We start from the raw sequence: 24,382 nt of genomic DNA on the forward strand, positions 1-24,382 counted from the left end.
TTCTCTTTGCAATAGTCAATCAAAGAGTTTGACTAACGGAATCACAGAAGTGGCTAACAACAATTCAAGGCGTTTGATATTTTCTATGCATCGGGATATATAAATGATACATTTCACATATTAGATAGGTGCAAAATGAATTTTACCAAAATTGAAATAAGGGGAAGTGTGATGCTTCTTGTCAAAATGTGTGATCATATTAACTCTCAAAATGCCACTTAGGAGTTATATTATGTGAATGGCTAATTCCACCCGTTTTTGCAACTTCCATTTTTTTTTTCTTTTTTTTTTTTTCTTGAGAGTTGAAGAAGTCAATTCGAGTAAAATAATGTTACGTTGTGCTTAATTGAGAGTCAACGAAATTTATTAGGCTTGAAAGACACAAATTAAAAGAAACAATATATCTCATTTAATTTGAGAGTTAATGTGAATTTAAGTTGGCAAAATTAAACATGAAACATAAGAAGAAGCAATGCATGCATGTGCATGGACAAAACTATATATATGTACATATTGTGTATATATATATATACATATACATAGAACCACATAGACACACCAATTGCAGCTTCCAAAAGCATAATCACTTAATTCACTTTCCCTTAGCTTATTCCTTAGCTTCAAAAAATATGAGGAGAAATATTATTAACGTTTATTTTTCCTTAATTCTTCTCTTATTCACTCTGGCAACTTCTGCCTCTAGGCCGCCGTTCGCCTGCGACCCAAAAGATTCGGCCACTAGAGAATTGGCATTTTGTCGAACCGATTTCGGTACGGCTGATAGAGTGAAGGATTTGATCGGACGGTTGACGTTGCAGGAGAAGGTGAGGCTGCTCGTGAATAACGCCGCAGCTGTGCCGCGGCTGGGGATCATGGGCTACGAGTGGTGGTCGGAGGCGCTTCACGGCGTCTCAAATGTGGGACCGGGGACGAGATTCGGCGGCCAATTTCCCGGCGCCACCAGCTTCCCGCAGGTCATCACCACCGCCGCCTCTTTCAACGAATCCTTGTGGGAAGAGATTGGAAAAGTAAGATTATACTGTAGAACCTCGATAAATTAATAACCTCATTTAATTAATAATAATTTATTCTGGTCCTGAATCGGTAAAAACGTACTAAATTATTAGTTTGATAATTTAATATTTCGCTAAATTAATAAAATTTTGTTTGTCCCGACTGTGTTAATTAATGACCCACTAACTTGTGAGTGCAGGTGGTATCGGACGAGGGGCGAGCAATGTACAATGGCGGGGCGTCAGGATTGACGTACTGGAGCCCCAACGTGAACATACTGCGGGACCCGAGGTGGGGCCGAGGACAGGAAACTCCCGGCGAAGATCCGGTGGTTGCCGGAAAATACGCGGCGAGGTATGTTAGAGGTTTACAGGGGAGCGACGGTGACCGGCTGAAGGTGGCGGCATGTTGCAAGCACTACACGGCGTACGATCTTGATAACTGGAACGGCGTTGATAGGTTCCACTTCAATGCTCAGGTATATAAATATAAACATTAGAACCTCGATAAATTAATAATCTCACTTAAATAATAGTTTCTTCCGATCCCGACTTGGTAAAAACCTACTAACTTATTAGTTTGATAATTTAATATTTCCCTAAATAATAAAATTTTGCTAGTCCCGACTATATTAATTTATAGAGATCGAACTGTTTATGTTTTCATGTTCAAATTTGAAACTCTTTTTTTTTCGTTATTATTAAATAATTAATGATGCAATAATGACGTCAATATTCAAATATAAAAGTCACATTGACATATTTAACAATTTATTAATGTATGTGCAGGTAAGCAAGCAAGATTTGAAAGATACATTCAACATTCCATTCAAAAGTTGTGTGAAGGATGGCAATGTTGCAAGTGTAATGTGTTCTTACAATCAAGTTAACGGCATCCCGACGTGCGCCGATCCTAAGCTTCTCAAAGGAACTATACGAGGTGATTGGCGTCTCGATGGATACATCGTCTCCGATTGCGATTCCGTTGGCGTCTTATTCGACAATCAACACTATACACGGACGCCGGAAGAAGCAGCAGCAGTATCGATAAAAGCAGGTTCGATATAAATTGTTGAATAACACCATACGATTTTATTAAAAAAAAAAACCCTTAAAACCAATATGTATGTAGTTCGATCTACTGTATATAGTTCGGGTTTTACATTGTGTTACGATCTTTCAGGTCTGGATTTGGACTGTGGGCCTTTCCTAGCGGTACACACGGAAAACGCGGTACAACGTGGGCTATTAAATGAATCGGATATAGACGGTGCGTTGTCCAATACCGTAAGAGTTCAGATGAGACTCGGGATGTTTGATGGCGAGCTGTCGGCCCAGCCATACGGTAAACTTGGCCCGGAAGACGTGTGCACGTCAAGCCACCAAGAACTCGCCTTGGAAGCAGCAAGGCAGGGCATTGTTTTACTAAAAAACGACGGCAACGCGTTGCCACTCTCTCGACAACAACATAATTCGGTCGCTGTTATTGGGCCTAACTCAGACGTCACCGCCACAATGATAGGCAATTACGCAGGTACGAGAATGCAAAACAATTAAATAAATTGTTGCACGTTTTTGTTTTGATATTTATAGTATTTTTTTTTTCTTTTTGGGTGTTTTAACGTGTTCGTTTTTTATGATGTGCGTTTAGGTGTTCCGTGTGGATACACGACTCCATTACAAGGAATAGGAAAGTACACGAGCACAATTCATCGGGTAGGTTGCGCTAACGTGTCTTGCGCTAACGATGCCCTCTTCAATGAAGCGGTTGATGCTGCGCGGCAAGCAGATGCGACTGTTCTAGTAATGGGGCTCGACCAGTCGATCGAGGCCGAGTTCCTAGACAGGGAAGGGCTTCTGCTACCGGGGCGTCAACAAGAGCTCGTATCTAAAGTTGCTTCCGCCTCGAAAGGGCCCACCGTTTTAGTGCTGATGAGCGGTGGCCCCGTTGATGTCTCGTTTGCCCAAAATGACGATAAAATCGGTGCGATTATTTGGGTCGGCTATCCAGGCCAAGCTGGAGGAGCTGCCATTGCTGATGTCCTCTTTGGAACACACAATCCAGGTTCAAATAATATTTTTTTTAATATATTGTATTATGTACATATTGAGTTTATTGCATTTAGTACCCCTCTGTTTAATCGCTAAAGAAACCCCTCTATCTAGTGAGATTTTAGGGGGCAGTTTGATAAATAAAAAAAAAAAAATTGAATCAATAACACGGGGAGTTTTTTAGCAATTAAAGAAAATACAGGGGTGTCGAACACAATAAACTATATATTGAATAGAATAGAAACTAAATTAATTTGTGTAGGTGGGAAGCTTCCAATGACTTGGTACCCACAAGAATACCTAAACAACTTGCCAATGACAACTATGGACATGAGATCCGACCCGTCCAGAAACTATCCGGGAAGAACTTACCGGTTCTACAAAGGGCCCGTGGTGTACCCCTTCGGGCACGGATTGAGCTACACGAGATTCCTCCACACGGTTGTCGACGCACCCGCGGTGTTCACCGTTCCGTTGCACCCCAACGGAACGGCACCATTGAGCAACATGAAGTTGGTCCGAACGAGTCATGCGCAATGCAAGAAGTTGTTTCTTGGGGTTAACGTGGACGTGGAGAACGCAGGCCCGAGAGGCGGGTCCCACACGCTGCTCGTGTACTCGTCCCCACCGTCGGACGGCGGCCGCCATTGGGCCCCACAGAAGCAGTTGGTTGCGTTCGAGAAGGTGAGCCTCCCGGCCGGAGGGCGGCAGAGGGTTGCCGTGAAAATCCATGTTTGTAGGCAGATGAGCGTGGTGGACGAGTCGGGAATCCGGAGGGTTCCTATGGGAGAGCATTCGCTTTATATCGGGGATGCTAGGCATGTTGTTTCCCTTGAGGCTCGCTAGAGGCTATCAATAGTCGATACATGATCATCGTTAACCTTTATACGATATTTGGAGAAGAAAGAAAATTAGTTAAGCAATGGAAATTAGAAGAATGAAATGGAAAGATGTACGGATAATAGTTTTTCGTTTAATGTTTTTGTTTGTTTTCGGAGAACGGTAAATCGTTATCCAATATGAACCGCTATTGAATTTCAAATACTATAAGAACAGCTGAAACTTGTAATTTTCGTCTTCCTTAATTTTGTCATATCTAATGAATTGTTATTGACATTCATAAGCTGTCAAGTATTGCCAGATATTGTAATGCTAGTTAACCTAACAAAACTATCTATTTACTCCCTAAATTAATAGAAATCATTTACCTTCATTTATACAAACAGACATATTGGATTATAAGAAAACAAAAAATCCAATATTACCCGTAAAGCTGATGAGGCGATGGCAAGAGCTGCGGTTCTTTTTCCCGCACCGAGGCCCATAAAATAGCATGTGAGGACACTACAAATTAAATCAAGAAATAAAACATAAAGGGAAGAAAAAAAAAACTGATAAAAAATTAAGAATAACATAAAAACAAATATTGCAATTAGATTAACTGATCAAAGGAGTAGAAGAACAAATTAACACACTGCAAAGCAGAAACAAGAATTGCCCGAAAAATATTTTTTAAAAAACATATGCATTGTAGATCATATGCAAAAGTCATGTGGTATACGAGAAAGATTTATAAAGAATCCTACTAGTCATGGTAGATCATAAATAAAAGCATAACAAAATCTCTAATTTCTCTAAAAATTACGTGGTTTTTAAAAACGGGTGCAGCTGAAGTAAGTTTGATTGTCCAGATCATCGCTAGTTCCTTCTACGTCTCTTCTTCTTGCACTCATAATCTCTTCCACTCTCACGTGACTCAGAATCTGGCTCGGAGATAGCCGCCTTTTGCCGTTGCATGTTTTCGAGATGCTCGCGCATGTTATCTGTGATCCCTCCAAGCCCAATCACACTGAAGAAGTTAATAGCAAACCTAGTGTGCTGTGGATTATCCTTTGGAAAAATAGAGTCGAAAGAGTCTCTACTCAGACGGTGGTTCAGAGCGCGGATTCCGAGGTGCTCGGACAATTCCTGAAAGAGAAACTTAACGAAAATACGAGAAGAAGAATTTGTATTCTCTAGAGACAGCCGTATGTACCCCAAAACATGCCATGGAAGTGCGTCTGTGGCGAGTAAATGCGCAAAGAAGTTTGCCACGTTCCTTATTGTATTCGTCTCCATTCGATAAGCCGCGGAGTATTGCTGGACGAAACACTTCTCGAGACACTCCTTGTAAACTTTGTTCAACGTACAAAACCGCTGCCCGAGAAGTCCGTAGTAACGAACGTAGGTTTTCTCCTGGCTGCAGCACTCCAACAGCATGACGCAGAGCTCCATCTCCAGACCAGGCTCCATTCTCATTATCTCCAATAGCTTATGCCCTGCTTCTTCGAAATCAACACTCGACATAATCGTCAAGTATATAGTTCTTCGAAAATCGATCAAATTCCTCTCTGTCAAATCCGTTATTTTCATCATCTCCGATTCCGAATCTTCATCCTGACCAGATTCTTCTTCTTCGTCGTCTTCTTCGTCTTCACCTGGTAGAATTTGCTTCTTCAATTCTTCATATCGTTTCTCATTCTCCGAGAAATTCGGATCAACCTTGAAAACATCTACGGCAATATCAGGATTTATCTCATCAGACAGAGAAACCTCGTGACTCAATTGATCTTCTTTCTCAACTAGATCCAATTCCGGGCGTATAGCAGCGTACCCCTGAAACTTGGCTTTTCGCAACGCAAACAGCCCTTCGATCAAGAACCTAACATGTTTATCTATATCACCGTCGTGGAGGATGTCGCGAAATCGGTCAAACACAGCACGCATTCCGCGAGGAGAATGCTCCTGGAGAAAGCACCCGCACTCCGTAACGAATCCAACAGCCACTTCAACGCTGTCTTCCGTCGGGTTTTGAAGAAGCAGAGTCAGCAGCTCGAGAGCAATAAGCTCGTGAGCTACGCCCTGGTTCACCAAGTGCGCGATGAATTTGACCGCCGCGATCAATTGTGGCTTGTCGTTGCGCTTGTACGCTTTCTTGAAATGCAACATTATCCTCTGCAAGAAAAGATGGCCGATTTCCGGGAACTTTGTGTTCACCACAGCGACTAACGCTGCGAATACATCCGTGAAACCCGGAGAAGCCATCTGAGACTTGATGCACGACCGGCAAAATAAACCCCTCCCTCGTATCAGATTTTCACCAAACAGCTCGGGGATTATGTTCTTGATGTTGGCGGCGTTGACTTTGTTGACCAACCCGTTGATACTCTTCCGCAGTGCGTCCCACGTTAGTCTCTGGTATTGGTCCTCCTCGATGTTCTCCATTATTCTCGACGATTTAAAAGGAGGTATATATACGCCGCCGCTTTTCCCCAATTCTGCAACCAAATTCCGAGACATCGTTTTGTGACGCCGCCGCCGGACTGAATCGAACGATGAGACGGCGGAGATGAGCACGAATTGCGGGATTTGAGAAAAACAACAAGGAAGGAGCTAAACTTTAACTCGGAAATATTCGAAACGACGCCGTGGGGTGACTCGATTGAGAGACGGCGGAGCAGAGGGGATGAGAAGTCGATTTGATGGAGAAGACGGTGGTGAAAGGGCTGCCTAGCGCCGGCGCAGATTTGAGAAGCAGAAAAGAAAGCCCTAATTATTTGAACTTTGGGAAATTTGAAACTCGGGGAATAAATAATGAGTTGGAGGGAAGGTGTTATTTATAATTGGGTAAAATTAGAAAAACCCCCTCTTCTTTGGATAATTACAACTATACCCTCAACTCCTCAAATTTAGTGGAATTTTCGAGATTATATGGAATATTATCACTTTTGCACCCGTTTTATTCCATTCGAACTCTACATTTTGAAGCAAGATGATCATAATATGTGTTTTTTTGCTTGTATATATCAGATTGTGGTGCATCAGAAACTGTATTTTTACTGAAAACGAGTACAACCCAGAGCACATTCCATAAAAATTTAGATTATTATGTTGAATTTGACACCATAAGGGTGGAGGTGTAAGAAAAAAAATAGTTGAGGGGGGTGGATGTAATTATCCAAAGAAGATGGATTTTTTTATAAATTGGCCATATCCCGAGGTATTTGTAATTTACCCTTTATAATTAAATTAGTGGAGAATAACTAGGACTAGGATTAAGGATTCTTCTAATACCTTGTGAAACACTCATTAATTAAATTAGTAGAATCCTTATTAAAACATAACTCTATGTTGAGGATTTATTAACTTAATTATTTGTTGGGAAAAATAATTAGTACTTGGTCTATTGGATTGTTGAATATCTAATTTTTTTTGAATTGAATGTTAAAATTCGGTTTTTATAGGATTATAGGATTTGGTAAAAAAAATATAAAATGATAAGAATTTAAAGTAAATAGGTAAAAGGTTATGTAAAAAAACGCTTGTATGCCAAAATGATGTATGCGTATATAACCACCCAATGAAAAATGGTGGGTACGCTGCTTGTGTAGGTTGCTACGACGTCGGTTTACCACTAGTGTTAAGGAATTTATAGGAAAGGTAAATGAAGAAATAAATTTATATTTTACCATTAGTGTTATGAACTTATGGCTAGAGTGTATTTATTTTAACTGAATTGTTAATTGTAGCGGGATTTTTACTAAAATTGACTTATTTGCAGCGGTAGACTTATTTGTCAATTTTCTAACTTTCTAAAAAATCGAAACTCTCTCAACTAAAATAAATCGAAAACTTAGAATCTAAAGATCGTTCGACAAATTTGAAATCAAACACAACATTTTTTATGGCCAATTCATATTACTTTTACAAGGGGAAAAAAAAAAGAAAAAAAAAAAAAAAAAAAAAGAAGGTAGATCGTGCTGTGCAGCACGTGGGGCATGAAAAAAAGGAAAAAAATTGAAGTTCCCGTCCTTTAGGGCATCCCCAATGGAGGCTCTATACTCCATTGGGCTCTAAATTATAGAACTTCTGCAAAAAAAGGCAAGACCAACAAGAGTTCTAGTGGGTATGCAAATTTAGAGATTTTCACCAAATTCCTAAATGTTTTCCTAAATATGTGATTTCATTTGGAGACTCTCTATTTGCTGGGTCCCACGGCTTTTTATTTCTTTTTCGTTTTTCCTTCTTAGTTTTTAAGGGGTGCTTATTTTATATTTATATAATTCGAAAAAAGATGTATTTATTATTTTCATTATATTTGAACATATATTTGTGTTAATAATTTGTCATTTCATTTGTTAGAATTATTTTTCTATAGAAATGTAGATAAAATAATTAATGGCAGGGATCAATTGGTGTATATATCTTTTTTCATTATATTTGGACATATATCATATCTTTTCAGATTTTTTTATTTATTTGATCAAAGTGTGTATTAAAAGTAATTATGATTGATGGAATATAAATTAATTATCTAAAACCTCACATATGAATAAAATTTAAACCTTAATCACATTATTAGTGGACGGGAATATGGGTTTTACTTTTTTTTTTTTTCCCTTTTTTCTCTTTTTTTTTTGTTTACTTTATTCTTTAGTATTATTTGGTAAGGTAATGATGGTGATTTTGACGATGAATATACAAACGAGTACAATAATCAAAATATGTGTTATTATGTTCATCAAATAATTACAAAATTCGATATTTAAAAAAAAAAAAAAAAACCAAAAATGAAATAATTAAAACATGAAGTTCCCGTTCTGCAGAACACGGGAACTTGAATAATCTTCAAGTTCCCGTGTTCTGCAGAACGGGAACTTCATGTTTTTTAGTCCTCCGTTCTGCAAAGTACAAGACAGTAATATTAATTAAAATATTTTTTTTAAGAAAAAAAAAAGTCAACAAAAAAGTGTAAATCATGAAATTGGAGTTGAATTGGGTTTCAATGAATTTGGGGTAATTTTGGTATATATAAAGGGATTTTCTTTATTTGCAAATAAGTTTGAATGAGCTGGATTTATTTGAAAAACAAAAAAGTTGGATGTCCTTTTTTTAATTAAGAGAGTGTTTGGCTAAGCTTATAAGATGTTAAAAGGAGCTTATAAGATGTTTTAGAACTTATAAGCTATTCCAAAGTATTTGGTAAATTTTTAGGAAAAGATCTTAATTTTTTTTTAAAATAAGCTATTGGAGAGCAAATAAGATCTTTTTAAATAAGTACATCTACCCCACCTTTTTATTTAAGATCTTTTAATGAGTAAAAATAAGAAATAAGCTCATTATCCAAACACTCTAAAAATTAATCATAAAAATAAGATGTAACAGCTTATCAGCTCTTAAAACATCTTATCAGACGTAAGAGCTTATCAGCTGTTTAAAATAAGCTTAGTCAAACACCCTCTAAGTGCCCTTGTCATGGGCCTATTTGCTATTTGTCCTTTAATAAATTATTTTAGGAGTTGATAAGTTGAAGTTGATATATTTTTTTTTAATATTTGGAGTTATTTTTATGATTTTTAATATCCTAAATAAAATAGAGGGTTTATAGGCACTTTAAAAAAATATCTTATAACATTTCAAATAACTTATTTTTTGAATTTTTAAGATTCTTTTAGAAGAAAAATAAATGTCAAATACTTCGAAAAAACATATAAACTCTTTAACATCTTATAAACTTAGTCACACACTCTCGTATAATATTTATGTCGTTTCAAGAATATGGAGTCGAAGCATAAATTCATAACTTTTTTTATTTTTAATATTATATAAAACAAATCGTCACAAAATTCATAACTTAAGAAACTCATTAATTAAACATCCTTAAACTCGTCATTAAATACATTGGGGCCTATTCATTTTTCAACATAATTATAATCTCAATGGTGAAGACCTTATTTCGATTATATTCTTGGATCCCAAAAGTTGTTTCCACAATTAATTAGTACAGATAAATTGAATACATCCAACATTGTTATTAGTAACATATATATAGTGAACGAATCATATAATTAGTAATAAATGAACAAAAATAAAATAAATCAAAATTAAAAATCATAAAATTAGTATAATTAGAAATAGCCCAATTGCACAAAGATGAGAGATTGAAGAAAATTTCAATTCAAATCAAGAAAATATATATATACAAGGATCAGTGGCCATGTCAAGAAATTGGGAACAACACATGATAATAGATGGTCAGAACCCAGGTTTGTATTAAGTTCTTCAATTAAGACTCTTTGATTAATTCTTGTAAAATGTAACTAAACCCTTTTTTTTTAAGAAGAAGAAATCGAAAAATTGACTCGTCTCGACGAAATTTGTAGGTCTAAAAATGTTATTAGGCAACACGGAAGCGACGGGAGGACAGTATATATTATCGAGAAATCAACAACTTATTCCGATGTTGCTTAGGTATATTCTATTAAATTTTGTAATGCACAATTGTTTGGATATACAGCAACATCTGCATAAATTAATAATTTCGCTTAAATAATAATTTATTTTGATCGCGACTCGTTAAAAACATACTAAATTATTAGTTTGATAATTTATTATTTTGCTAAATTAATAGAATTTTGTCAGTCTAGACAGTATTAATTTATCGATATAGGGATTGTTTATAAAATGTCTCATTGTTAGAGATACTCATCGATTTCGCAGAGATTTTTTGAATTAAAAATCCACAAGGATGAATGTCGAAATGATTATATTAGTTTATAATCTCTTTAGGCTTCGTTTGGTTAGTAAAACTAGCCGTAATTGAATCTTATTGAAAATTTAGTTAGTTTAATAACTTTTGGATCGACCGATAGTTATTAAAAAATGACTTTAAGCTTAGCTACTGGAAAGATTATTTATTGAATCAAGCTCTCATAGTCCAACAATGCAATTAAGTTTGCATGAGAAATATTTAGTCTTATCTCGACTAATCTTATGTTAGGGGGCAAACGAGCTCTTGTAATATTAGTTTCAGTTGTAATCAAGAATGACTTACATTCTATGATATATAATTTATTAATGGACGCATGAATAGATTAAGGCGTCGTTCAGTTACATACGTCGGATTAGTTTGTATTCGATATAATTTAATTAATTATTTAGTTACTAAAATGGTTTCTCTTGTATTAGATATTGTTTAAATTATTTAAACTATGATATTATAATTTATTGATATAGTAGTACTGTAGTAGTATTTTATTTGGCCTCAATATTTCAAATTGGTTCAAGGAAAAAAATAAAAGTAATAAAGATATAAATAAAAACTAGAAGCGCATTTTGGAACCACGCGTAATATATAATAATGCTAACCAACGCTTATTCTATTTTCAAATAAAAATTGTTTCTCAATTTCTTATATCTTCTTTAGCAGTCTTTTCCTCTACCACGGCCTGAGCACATTTCAGTGAAGCTCAAATCTTAGGGTTCTTCTCTCTCCTCTTTCTCTCTCTAAAAGAGGGGTTTCACGAATTGCTAGCGGTGATTTCAGGCTACAGCTGGACATGAACGGCGAGGAATTGACGGAGCAAGAAACCGCCCTTTATGATCGTCAAATCCGCGTCTGGGGAGCCGATGCTCAACGAAGGTGAGTACTCAATACTAAATTATAGTAAATGTGTGTCTGTGTGCGTGTGTTTATTTCTTTTTAATTTCATATATTTACAATTTTTTTATGTTTTTTTTTTATTTATTCGTTTGTTTTAGGCTAAGCAAGTCTCATATACTCGTTAGTGGCCTAAAAGGCACTGCAATTGAGGTATTTTATATCTTTCTACATGTATGAAGTTCCTATTATTTTTTTTTATTATTTAATTAAATTTTCTAATGGGTCTTGTGAGTGTGTAATTTAATTGGGGAGTTTGTGTGAGGGGCTAATTGAATTTGTCGATGTGCAGTTTTGCAAGAACATTGTGCTAGCAGGAGTAGGTAGTGTGACGTTAAACGATGACCGTATTGTTACTGAGGAGATACTGTCGGCCAACTTTTTGATCCCTCACGATGAAAGCGTGTACTCGGGGAAATCTCTTGCTGAGCTCTGCTGTGATTCCTTGAAGGATTTCAACCCCATGGTTCGTGTTTCTGTTGAAAAAGGTGCCTCCTTTTTTCCGTTATTTTATTTTGCTGTCTCGCCTTTTGTTTTGTTGATCGATTAATTGTATTGGTTTGGAGGCTTTAAGGATTTATGTGGCTGAGCAATGTCTCTGAATGATCAGTTTGTAATCTAAGAATGAAAATAAAATCGAAGGTGTTGAGGATGAAATTGTTTATGTATTATTGGAATCAGTTGTTTTCTACTTGTACATCCGAAGTTTGTCGAAATGTTATTGCAATTCGTGCTTGGGCGAAGAGTGATCTGTTTAAACAGTGAAAGGTTAATGTTTCTTGGGTAAATATTAACTCTTGTTTGTGGGTTACCCTTAAAAACAAACATGCCTATGATGTTTGTGAGAATTTAGGCTTGATGGAGATCTTTTAAGAATGTCAAATGCACTACACTTTTGCTTTATGCGTCTCCCTTTTACAACCATTTTTTATACTCCACTGATCTTGAAAGTTAATTGATTGCAGGTGAATTATCCAACTTTGATGTTGACTTCTTTGACAAGTTCGATGTTGTAGTTCTGAGTTCGTCCACTCTTTCGACAAAAGTACGCCTACCTTTGCGTTCTACCACAAAATTATTTTTCCAACTGTTTCGACTTGTGAATACTCCGATCAATATTTCTTATAAATTCTTTTAATCTAACTGCTGCAGATATCAGTTAACGAGAAGTGCCGCAAATTGTTAAAACGCATTGCATTCTATGCGGTGGATTGCAGAGACTCGTGTGCTGAAATATTTGTTGACTTGCAAAATTACATCTACAGCAAGGTTATACATTTACTCTATTGAAGCTTTAATGCTGTATGCATTAGTTTGGTTTGATTCTATGGTGTAGTTCGTGTCTTCAAGATTCTCTTTCCTTTGTGAATTTCTTTCAAGTTCATTTTTTGTTGTATGTTGATTAGATTGATTGGATTAAGAGATTGATTTTGAGTCTATTATCATGCTCATTCTGCTTTAGATAAGATTATCACTGTTTGAACTGTTCTCCGTATTGTTTTCTTCTTCCCACTTGACAGAAACAAGGCGATGAAGCAGTTGAATGCCTTTTAGAGTATCCAAGTTTTGAGGTATGAAACAACAATTTCCAACAGGCCGTTTGTATTTCTAAATTTGTTTTATTTTCATGTTACAGCAGCGGAACATATGTTTTTAATTTAAGTAGGGTTCTCATATATATTAGCTAGAATTATGCCTATTAATTAATTTCATTTCTGTAGTCGTAACAGATGTATCTATTATATAATGTAATTGCTGATTTCATTATGCTTAAATAGGAAGATTAATAAACCCATCCATAAAAAAAAATCACCAATGAAGTTGCTGCAATCTAATATTTTATGGTGGTCGATATTTTTTAGAAAATAAAAATTGTACTGTTTTGATTGATGGTTGTATAATGCTCCGGAAATCTTAAACGATGTCAGAGGCTTAAAATAACTTGTCTTAAAAGCTCATTGAGATTAAAATTCATATCTTTTTGAGAAAACAGATTCTTGAAAGTAGGAAGGATTGGTTTCCTTTCTATTCTCCGAGTCAAAGAGAGTGGAAATGCAATGACAGATGTCATAGCTTATAAGCAAATGTTATTTCACTTTCCGCTTTTCATGTGTGATTTAGCAAGTTGTCTTCTAATAAAAGTTGCTTGTCGTTTTTCTCCTATCAGGAAGCTATTTCTGTGCCATGGAGATCTCTTCCAAGGAGGGTGTCTAAGTTGTACTTAGCCATGAGAGGTATACATTATTACTTTGATCAAATGCATCAATTATCAGTTGGAGAACCATTAAATTTAGCTGGTACCATATATACAAGCATTTGATATCATTTTTAGTAAGTTGATGAAGTAGATGCTGAAGAAAAAAATATTCGTCAATTCTCAAGTGTGTGGATACTTACATGATCTAATTGAACCATAGTATACAAATTTACTTAATAAAGTCACTAATTAGATGATTGAGTTCAATCATCAAAACACGGAACAGACCCTTCGTGTAATATCGACCACCATGATAATTCATAATTCACCATTCTGAACTAAAAAAATAAAAAATTATTATTGTTGTTTCCTTGTTCCACCTGATAATTCTTTCGTTGCATTAAAAAAGTTTGCTATTGCACTTTGAGTTTAATGGAAGTGTTTTCTCTCTCTTTTAAAATTACCCGTTCTCACAAACATAATTATTTTATACTTGCAATATTTTTTTCAGTGATAGAGAAGTTTGAGGAGCTTGAAAGCCGTATTCCTGGAGAAAGTTCTGATTCTGACTTGCCGAAAGTTCAAAAGCTGAGAAAGCAACTTAGTGAGGCACAGGTAATATGCAGACAGATTCTTTAGGTTTTATCCACACGCATAAAATCCCTTTTTCCTTGTTTAGTTAATTGTATATTGATTATATACAGTCCCTGGATGAATCTCAAATTCCCGATTCCCTTCTCGAGAGATTGTTAGAAGGTAGAATAGAGTTCCCTCCTGTTTCCGCCATCATTGGAGGAATCCTCGGACAGGTGATATATGTTTCAACTGTTGTGTCTCGATTAAATTATGTGACCTTTTTTCGTTGCTAATTTGGAAAAAAAAATCGGTGGTTGTAGGAAGTTATTAAAGCACTGTCAGGCAAAGGAGACCCTCTTAAGAATTTCTTCTTCTTTGATGCGACGGATGGGAAAGGCATAATCGAAGACATATCTAAACAGAAGCCGTAATTAATTAGTGAAGATTGGTATCCAGATTTTGATGATCCATTTCGTAGGCGAAAAGGTAAAATCGTTTTGTTCGATATTTGGATCCTCTATTTAACAGCTGGCTAGAACACAAGTGATTTAGTCTTAGGGCTTTTAGCTTTAGTTTCATTAACTAAGAATTGTTCCAGGTACTATGTGGTAATGACATGTTGCAAAACTTTTGTTACTTAATTGGGGTTTACCTGATTTTAAGAGATAATGTTATTTTGGTAAGTTGAAAACTAATTAAAATTGTTTATAGGACTAATTTAGTAATTTCATTTCTCCCCCTTAAACCGCAAAGTGTACCAAAAAAACGCTCATCGCTTCGACTATCTTTACAAAAAGACACACCTTCGTTGCAATTTCTATGAAGCATCATGTAAATTCAACTCTTTTCCCAAGTCCAATAGTTAATGGCTATGATGTACGGAAACTTAAACACATGCGTTTCTACATTTCGGATATCGAAATACCATGACACCTGTCAGAAACATTGTGGTTGTTTTTGTAAATACTTGAAAGTTTTGGGGACATTTCTGACAATAATGAAAAAATGGAAATGCGCTTCCACCAAAAAAGTAAATCTAAAACCCGTTTTAAATGAAGACACGAAATAGTCTATGCTTAAAAAGATCCTATGTCTTATGTCTCTTTCTCACTTTTAATGGTGTTTTAATATGGTTTAGTAGGTGCTAATTCCATACTAAAATAAATTTATGTCTCATTCCTCAAATGTAATTTGTGGAATGATAATTCGAATTGGAACTTGTAAATTATGTATAATTTGTAGATACAAATATGTATTAGAAATTATGGATGATCCTCTATATTTTTAATATTTACACGTTTCCCCACATTCATGTATCTAACTTTCTGAAAAATTGGGTTTCCTCATTTCGTCGTGTCCTCATTCCCGTGTTCTTTCACATAGATTAACTAGTTAAAAGAAGGGGTTAAAGAAGAAACAACATTATTACATAAGATTAAATTGAATCAATATATCAATTTTCTTTTGGGATTTACACTATTGAACAATCATAACTATTCTTATGATGGATATATGCACTTTACTCATATATACCTCAAAAGATTGATTGAATAGATTGATTGAATAGATTGTAATTGTTTCTTTTTGTTTTTTGTTGTTTTTTTTTTTTTTTTTTTTTTTTTTGTGTCGATATTGTATTGTAATATATAACCCGGTAGAATACTTGTAATCAATTGTTTGGTTGTGAAAATATATATTATATTTTTTATAAAATATTTTAAAAAATTCTAATTTTTACTTTTTATTAGCAATATTTCTCAAAATATGCGGCGCACATAGTAATTTTGTTTTTTGAATTTGGAACTTTCACATTATACACACTTAAATTCCTACTTGTGTGAGTTTGTTTTCAAACAATTTATTTATTATGTAACATGAGTTAATTATCAAAGGTAACTTTCTTGAAAGGTAGTTAGGGTTTAAGTTTTAATTTAAATTCAAAAGGAGAAAAACCAGGACGAGGTAGTTCAAAATCCCCCCTAAAAACATTCAACCAATAAAAAATAAAAATAAAAATAAAAAAGAAGAAAAAGAAACACAACAAACCCCACCATGACAAAAACATCAACAAAAGATGAATCCGAAGAACAACCTGGGAATAATTTCCAAGGATTAATCCAACAGTTCAAGAACCTCGAACAAGAATGGAAATCCTTCGAAAAATCGAGGCCGATTACTAAGAATCCACTGACACATTCCGGAGCAGGATCACATAGTAGTAGTAATACTAGGAGCATAATCAACTCTTTCGAACAGCTGTTGTCGAATTCTCCAAGAGAACTCATGTCTTCTCTTCAGCATAAGGATATAATTAGATCGTCTTGCGATGGAATCCCGAGAGCAAAGAGTTGCGACTCTGCAGTCGAGGAGATACTCGGCGAGAGAAGGGCTGCTATAGCGAGGGGCGATAGTCGTAAGTGGAGGCGGCGGCTTTTCGCGGTGGAGGAGGGGCAGAGCGGGGAGGTGATGGACTTGAATTATGGCAGTGAAGTGTGTAGCGGTTGTTCGAGTAATAGTACTACTACTACTAATACTCGTGGAAGAGACGTGGTTGTCGATGGGAGTTTTAGTGGTGGTGAAATAGGCCTAGGTGGGGGAAATTCGTTCTCGGATTCTTCTCTCACAGAAGAGAAGGCGGTGGTGGTGGTGGAGATGGCGGAGACGAGAGGCGGCAATCGGAAGTCGAGGGGCGGTGGAAGGTGCGTGGCGGTGATGGCTTGGTTTGGATTTGTGTTGATTCTTGTTACTATTGGTCTTATTTCTATCACCTGCAATGGCAAATATGTGCAGGAGAATCAGTTTTTTCTTGTTCCTACATAGGTTTGGTATGTGACTTTTATTTTCTATTTTTTTTTTAATTGGATTTAGTTTTTAACAATATCAAATTTAATTGTTAAAGATTGCAGAATTTGGTTTTGTTTCTAGAGTACTAATTTGCTTTTCATCAACTGTCTTATCATTTGTTAATGAAGCTGCTTGATTGCATCTGAGTTTGTTACTATTCACAGATGAATTTGGTGTGCAAATTACGGCCACCTCCCTGATGTAAGATTAAATTACGAAAAAACCCCTCTTGTTTGGGTAATTAAAACTACCATCAACTATATATTGTCTTACGAAAACCCCCCTCCCTAAATAGATAAATTTGACTCCATATAATTACCCAAGCATAAGAGTTTTTTTCGTAGTTTGATCTTACCTCAAGGGCGACCGTAAATTGCCCTATTTTGAAACTTACTACCTCTTTTAAGGTTCTTTCAACATATTTTTATCACCATATGTAACAGAATACAAAATGCAGAAAGAAATCATATAATAATTAATAATAATACCATCAAAAGATGATGTATATTGTAACCAAAATGCTTTAATAGAAAGTAGTATCCAACATATAGAATATAACTTAAAGATATCTAAGCCGTCAAAAGTGACAACTCATCTCTAAGATAACAGTAATTATAAATTAAGAAAAAACGACGAGAACTAGAATCCTCGAACGAGAACAAAATACGAAAGTTCTGAAACCAAGTCATGTAAATATAGAAGTAAAAATCTCTGTAAGAAAAAACCGAACCAAGTCTACTTCTTTTTGGAAGAAGCGGAGGCATCAACAGCAGCTGCAGGGGCAGATTTGGAAGAAGGCGAGTTGATTTCATCCCAAGCTTCGATCCAGGTCACCATAGCTTCGGAAAGCTTCACGAAGTAAGGGTCGATGGGTCCCAGTTTCTCCTTCACCATCTTCGAGAGCTCGATGTAGCATTTCTGCACGGTGGTGGATTCTTTAGAGAGGACAACAGATTGGAAGAACGGGATGATTTCTTCTTGCCAGTAAATGCCCTTGTACTCTTTCTTCAGATTCACAAACGGGTTGCTAGCTTTGCTGTGCCAGATGTACGGCAGCCCTGTTTTCACTCCTAGACCCAAGTGGTCCGTTATCACCTGCAAAAAACGTTCCGTTAAATACCGTTGAGCCTTTAGAACTCGTTTTTTCTCATCTTGTTAACGCACAATCACATACATATTACATATGGACGTTTGTAGAGCATGTAATACACATGTTACGGTTAGATATTACGCTGTGAGCTTAACTCGGTTGTAGCATGATAGAATAAACCTGTTAGATTGCTATCTAGGTGTGGAAATTGGACGATACTTTTGGGAAAAAAATCATTTTTTTGGAAGTGGAAAACTAATTTCTAATTTCATCCCAAAAAACTCGGAAAAATTCGAAAATTGGAAATTTTTAAACGGAATCGGTGGAATTTGGAAATACCAATTTTGTTGTTCACCTATAATACAAATAATAATAATTATATTAATATTATAAGTGCAATTTTCAGAAAAAAGGTAGGATTTTTTGGAAATTTAAATCAGATAGGAGATCGGAATCCAATATGTATTTACTTTCCTTAAAAAAATTGAACAAATCGGAACTTTCTGAATTAAGGATGAAAAATAATATTCCAAAATCGAAGATTTTCAGATCGAAATCAGCAGAAATCGGAATTTCCCTTCCAAATTCAACCCTATTGCTATATGAGGTTCTTAAAAAGATTTTCACAACAGAAAAACACAGAGCCAATATAGAGAGGGTGGAATGACCCCATTCGCTTCTCAAAAAACTATTGTTTTCATCTAAATATCGTGGCCCAAACAACCGGAAAACCATATATATTTTTAATAAAAATACAAACAACACAAGTATTATAAATTAGTGAAAGAATTCACCTTAGTGCACCAGCCAGCCCACATATCGTCGTAGCGCCCAATAGGCTGACCATCGCCCATGAGACCAAAGTACATAGCAGGGCCAATGAGCTCCCTATTAAACCCGAGGTTCATTCCACACATGGGAAACAGGGTTCCCTTAGGAATAGTCAAAACAGCATCCACATACCTAATAATACCACACAACACAATACGATCCAATCCAATCCAATCAAATAAACATTATTACACAATCTTACAAAAGCAAAAATAGAAATCAAGATTGAATTTTTAAAAGTAAAAAAGATCTACCTAGTGTTACGCTCGAGGGGTTTGACTAGCTGAGTGGGGGCATCGTAGTCAGGGATGTTGAGCCAGAGGCCGTGTGAGACGGCAGTTGGGGCACCTTCCCTCATGCTGAATGGGTACCCACGAACGAAATCTGCACCGTCTCTGTATGGGTCGTACAGTGTGTTGAAGAAGAACGGTGTCGATGGAGTTAGCAGATTCTGAATGTGCTGTGACAATGCATTGATCTCTTTTCCAGTTGGATCTTTCGCCACCTATTTCACATTTCGATCAATAGATTAATACATATACACATATATATTCAGTTCATCATCTTGAAAACACTCCAAATATATTAATCACACGGTAACATGAAATCCAACACACAATTTCATTTTTTCAATTTGGAATCTTGAATTTCATTCACATTGGAATAATAATAATTATAAGAAGGTTTAAGATCAACGCAAAGAATTCTACGTTAGAGATTTAAAAATGTTTATGTGGGCCGAAGGAAATGAAACTTTAATGCAAATATGAAATATCCCACCAGAAAGATTTGGCCAAACAAAAAAAGTAAATTGCGTGTGCCACGTGTCATAAGGAAAGGTAAGGTCCACCATTTCTCAGTGGACCTCCACCTATTATAGTACAACCCCAAAAACATTTTTCTCGCACTCAACAACAGACTACAGAGGATTTTCTTCTACTTCTGAAGCATATTCTAAAAAATGGACCGTTGACTTTTTCCAGATCCCCAAAGACCAAAACGCCACCGCCACCACCACCACTCCGCCGCCGGAAAACAACGAAATTTCAAAAATTAATCAACAAAGGAAGCACAGACACAGATCTAGCCCAGAATTCGCCCGCAAAACTCACCGATTCAACTCAGATCAACATCAATTGAGAAAAATAAAAAAACGAATCAAACAAAAGGAGAAAAAAAACTCACGAAGCAGTCGTCGTCAATGGTGAAGATGTACTTCTTCTTAGAGACGAGGAATCCGAAGCAGCGGCAGGCGGAGTCCTTGAAGGAGATGCAGGAGGCCTTAGGGCCGAGGATCCGGTTGATATCGTTCCGGTTGTAGAGCTCGTAGTCGAACCCGGCCGGCACATTGATCGTCTTCGTCGGGTCTCCGTCCTGGACGATGATCAGATGGTACTGCTCGAAGAACGGCCGCCACATCTCCAGGAAATCCAGGTTCCTTATCGTCGGAATCACGATGTCCAATTCGTCCTTCAGCGGCGGCGACACCGGCGTCGCTGGCGTCGACATTTTTCCTTTTTTTTTTTCCTTCTCTCTAAAAAAAGGGGGAAAAAAATCTCACAGATCTCGAAGGAAGTTCTAGAGAGAGAAAGTGCGGTGGGAGTGGTGAGTGGTGAGTGGCGGAGAAATGGTGGGTTTTATAGGGGGTGGTGAAGAGAGCGGGGGATTCGTGTAATATAAAACGAGGAAAAAGTGAATTTACACACAGTCAGTGTGACGGGATTCACTTGCCATGTGTGTGCGTGTGTGTTTGGGTGGGTGGGGAGCGCGTGGGTTGGGGTGGGTAGGGTGTTTGGGGGTGGGGGGGTGGGTGGCTTGTATTTCAAAAAAAAAGATTTAATTTGAATTCTTTTTGAGCAAAATTCACATGGGGTAGTCTGTCTTTCCACATTTTTAGGCAATAATTGGAGTTTCTGTATATTTTTTAAATAATTAAAAACAATTTGAATTTGGATATTAGATTTGAATTTTGTTTCCTATATTAGTCGTGTTTGATGATGGTCTTATTGCCCCATTAAGGGAGAAGATTTGTTCTTTTTTCTTTTTCTTTTTCTTTTTCTTTTTTAATTTGGTCAAATTTTTATTAGGAAAAAAACAATATAAGGCATGTGTAATTTCACTTGCCATGTGATTTTTGGATTTTGTTAATTAGTTTGTAAATATTTTAAGATTTTTTTTTTTAAAAAGGAATGTGTTATTGGTAAGTAAAAAAAATAATTAATTTCAAATTTTGAGGATCCAAAGATGAGTCAATTTTCAACTTGAGGACAAAAAGGGAAAATGATTAAACAAAAAGAATGACCAAAACTATACTAGAGTGGTAATAAGTGCACTGGGTAAATCTACATCCTCGTATAATAACTTGCAAAGTATACAAGAGACGTAAGCCACACTGCAATAATAACCATGTGTGACAAGTTCGACCTAGTGACTATTGATAGGGGATTACGAATTATTGTAATTTGCTCTAACTATTAATGTTTTTTCAAATATAAATCTGATTTAAGTTGACCGTATTTATTTATGAAATGCATGCTATAAAATGTAGTAAATTATATTTATTTGATTATGTCATATATATTCTTATTATGGATGGTTATGAAATAAATAAAACATAATAAAAGGTTCAACGTATATAATTAAGGCCATGAATATATGTCCCTAATAATAATAATAATAAATCGACTATAAAGTCAACAGTCCACCCTTAACGTACTACAAAACTGTTTGACATGTCTCTTAATTGCTAAATTAAAGGATCCATGTGACAACTTTAATTCTTTTCGTGTTAAATAAATAAATAAATTAAAGATAGGTAAAATTTCATTATTATTAGTATTAGAATAGCAAAAAAAAAAAAGGAAGAGTAAAAAGTTATGCATTGAAGTTTGAGGTTATATATTTTTGGGCCTTTCAACGATTGTAATTAATTCGTACCTAAGTACCATTTATTTCTAGTGTTGCAGTTAATTCACTCAAAGGACACCTTAACCGACCCTCCATTCCCCTTTCACTTTGCTTGTAATAGTGTGTGTGTATATATATATATATATATATATATATATATATATATATATATATATATATATATATATATATATATATATAAGAACTATAGAGCATCGAAAAATTAATAATCTTGCTTACATAATAATTTCTTTCGGTCCCTGACTAGGTGAAAATGTATTAAATTATTAGTTCGATAATTTAATATTTGCTAAATATTATTTAATAGGTTGCTGGTCCTAATTTTTTCGTACAACTACGTAAATGTGATTTCTGACAATAAATGTTTGTTCATATGGGCGATACTAATATTATACGACGATGATAATCAGATTGAGAGTATGTTTTAATCCTATGATGATAATATTAATAGAGCTCATACGTACCTCTTGTGAACACTAAAAGAAACCTATGTGACATGGAAACAATTAGAAGAAAAGCACCTACATAGGTTGCTTAGTTGGTGGAATAAGAGAGTGTTGAGTTATTTGATTCGAGTTTGAACCCATTCGTTAATATTTTTTAAATCGAACTCGTTACAGATAGTTGCATCTCTCGAATAGTTTGCAAGTTGTTGTATGAGGACGAATTTGACTAATGCACTTCAATGACTGTGTATTTCCTCTCAATTTAGAAAAAAAGTAAGAAGAAGAAATGTGTGAAATATGTAAAATATACTCAAAGTTAGTAAATTTTGTTATTTGGTGATTCCTCCACTCCTATTTCAAACAATTGCTCTTACCTAATTAAATAAACAATAGATTATTATAATTAATTTTTTTAGAACAATTAAATAGACAATAGAGACTCCAACTTGGATACCTATGAGTTGAAAATTAGGCTTCCAAAACCTCACCTAAGCATGAAATAAATAGTGCTTATTAAGCAGCTGACTCTATGTGATTATGAGAAAAGATTGTTGACTTGTAAGTTGTAATTAGTTTTTCTTAAAGGTTTGAATATTCCTATATTATTTTAATAGCAACAATTCAAAACAAATATATTAAGTTACTCACTGTCAAATAAGCACCTTACTAGTTTTTGAAAATGTTAATAATTTAATTCTAACGATTAAAAAGTTTATTTTAGGTTCGAAAAATATAGCCATAGCCAGAGGCGGAACCAAGATTAGAAGGTAGAGAGGGCTAACTAAAATTTCGGGGTTCGGGGCAGCGCCCCGAAATTTTTTTTAGGTTCACAGGACATTGCAAAAATAAGTTTATATTGCGAATTTTTAATTAAACACACATACACACACACACACACACACACACACACACACACATATATATATATATATATATATATATATATATATATATATATATATATATATATATATATATATATATATATAATTTTATCATATTTCAAAAATTACAAAAAAATCTAAATTATTCTAATAATATATTGCACTTAATGGGATTCATGGCACCGTCTCATATTAATTTTTAGAGACATTGATATGAAAAAAATCAAAGATCGATAAGTAAATATTCATAAATTTTATTTAAAATAGTACAAGTTTTAACCATTTTATTTTATATTTTAATATTAAATATGATATATATCTATAATTTATATAAAATTATGGAGAATAAACAAAAAAATTAAGGGCTAAGACACATATTTACAAAACCTTTGGGAGATCAAAAATAATATTCAAAAAATATAATATCAAAATAGCTAAACTTTTTTTTTCTTGGGGGTCAATCCCCCCCCCCCCCCCCCCCCAGTGGTACCGCCCCTGGCCATAGGTAAGCTATAATGTCGGGATTTCGGGCTTGAGGGCATCGGCCCCATTTTTTTCTTAAACAACTATTCATGAAAAATGCTAAAATAAGTAAAATTTTATATTTTTGAATTAAAATAGTATAAATATTAATATTGTTTTTTCACATTGTAGTAATTAACATCAAAAGATATAAAAAATATTGTAAGAGTACGAGGAAAAATTACTGTATAAATTATCAAAATATATTTTTTATACCAAAAACCGTTTCTAAAGATAATAATATTAGTAATGGATTTTAAGTTATGTAGCACAAAAACTTCAATTTCTGAACGTTTTCGCGTTTCGCACACATTTCGTTTTCGACACTCGAGGACACCTGCCAAACACCTTATGGGCCATTTTGCAATTTTTGAAAAGTTAGAAACATGTTTGAATAATACACTTCTAGATATTTTTATTACTTCCATAATTAATTACATGAATTATTGATCAACTACAAATTGATAGTAGATAATTACTAATTTTGAATATATTTGTCAGGAAATATAAAGGAAAAATG

The 24,382-nt window shown here is 35.0% G+C and overlaps 3 protein-coding genes and 1 pseudogene across 5 annotated transcripts; 2 read left to right on the plus strand and 2 right to left on the minus strand.

The window, feature by feature from the left end:
- Positions 1-557: 557 nt before the first annotated feature.
- LOC105974131 (putative beta-D-xylosidase 2) lies at positions 558-4,134 on the plus strand. Its single transcript, XM_012999198.2, has 6 exons — positions 558-1,028; positions 1,214-1,492; positions 1,803-2,070; positions 2,197-2,547; positions 2,665-3,078; positions 3,328-4,134. The coding sequence occupies exons 1-6, from the start codon at positions 630-632 to the stop codon at positions 3,909-3,911; spliced, it is 2,295 nt and encodes a 764-aa protein (XP_012854652.1). The 5' UTR covers positions 558-629; the 3' UTR covers positions 3,912-4,134.
- LOC105974130 (uncharacterized) lies at positions 3,211-6,693 on the minus strand (annotated as a pseudogene). 2 transcript variants are annotated; one of them, XR_016033463.1, is made up of 3 exons: positions 4,711-6,693; positions 4,331-4,409; positions 3,211-3,907 (listed from the first exon to the last, which is right to left on the minus strand). The product of XR_016033463.1 is annotated as an uncharacterized LOC105974130, transcript variant X2 (transcript). The 2 variants fall into 2 exon arrangements; XR_016033462.1 differs by having other exon boundaries at positions 3,211-3,946.
- A 4,609-nt stretch (positions 6,694-11,302) lies between these two features.
- Positions 11,303-15,034, plus strand: LOC105974124 (SUMO-activating enzyme subunit 1B-1). The gene is made up of 10 exons (XM_012999191.2): positions 11,303-11,526; positions 11,646-11,697; positions 11,837-12,032; positions 12,510-12,589; positions 12,697-12,813; positions 13,065-13,115; positions 13,712-13,778; positions 14,253-14,356; positions 14,446-14,550; positions 14,638-15,034. The coding sequence occupies exons 1-10, from the start codon at positions 11,444-11,446 to the stop codon at positions 14,746-14,748; spliced, it is 966 nt and encodes a 321-aa protein (XP_012854645.1). The 5' UTR covers positions 11,303-11,443; the 3' UTR covers positions 14,749-15,034.
- A 2,630-nt stretch (positions 15,035-17,664) lies between these two features.
- LOC105974090 (putative UDP-arabinopyranose mutase 1) lies at positions 17,665-20,833 on the minus strand. The gene is made up of 4 exons (XM_012999148.2): positions 20,268-20,833; positions 19,337-19,587; positions 19,046-19,214; positions 17,665-18,256 (listed from the first exon to the last, which is right to left on the minus strand). The coding sequence occupies exons 1-4, from the start codon at positions 20,589-20,591 to the stop codon at positions 17,897-17,899; spliced, it is 1,104 nt and encodes a 367-aa protein (XP_012854602.1). The 5' UTR covers positions 20,592-20,833; the 3' UTR covers positions 17,665-17,896.
- Positions 20,834-24,382: the final 3,549 nt, after the last annotated feature.

This window comes from Erythranthe guttata, chromosome 9 (assembly GCF_056151865.1).
Source record: "Erythranthe guttata isolate IM_541 chromosome 9, IM_541, whole genome shotgun sequence".
NCBI classification, from domain to species: Eukaryota; Viridiplantae; Streptophyta; class Magnoliopsida; order Lamiales; family Phrymaceae; genus Erythranthe; species Erythranthe guttata.

Bases quoted from the DNA above. Each gene is read 5' to 3' on its own strand.
- LOC105974124 (XM_012999191.2), top strand. From the start codon at position 11,444: ATGAACGGCGAGGAATTGACGGAGCAAGAAACCGCCCTTTATGATCGT. The intron at 11,527-11,645 runs GTGAGTACTCAA...CGTTTGTTTTAG, and splicing joins GGAGCCGATGCTCAACGAAG to GCTAAGCAAGTCTCATATAC. The intron at 13,116-13,711 runs GTATGAAACAAC...TTCTCCTATCAG, and splicing joins TAGAGTATCCAAGTTTTGAG to GAAGCTATTTCTGTGCCATG.
- LOC105974090 (XM_012999148.2), bottom strand. From the start codon at position 20,591: ATGTCGACGCCAGCGACGCCGGTGTCGCCGCCGCTGAAGGACGAATTG. The intron at 19,588-20,267 runs GTGAGTTTTTTT...AATGTGAAATAG, and splicing joins CCATTGACGACGACTGCTTC to GTGGCGAAAGATCCAACTGG. The intron at 18,257-19,045 runs GTGAATTCTTTC...CGTTTTTTGCAG, and splicing joins GGGCTGGCTGGTGCACTAAG to GTGATAACGGACCACTTGGG.
- LOC105974131 (XM_012999198.2), top strand. From the start codon at position 630: ATGAGGAGAAATATTATTAACGTTTATTTTTCCTTAATTCTTCTCTTA. The intron at 1,029-1,213 runs GTAAGATTATAC...TTGTGAGTGCAG, and splicing joins TGTGGGAAGAGATTGGAAAA to GTGGTATCGGACGAGGGGCG. The intron at 1,493-1,802 runs GTATATAAATAT...ATGTATGTGCAG, and splicing joins GGTTCCACTTCAATGCTCAG to GTAAGCAAGCAAGATTTGAA.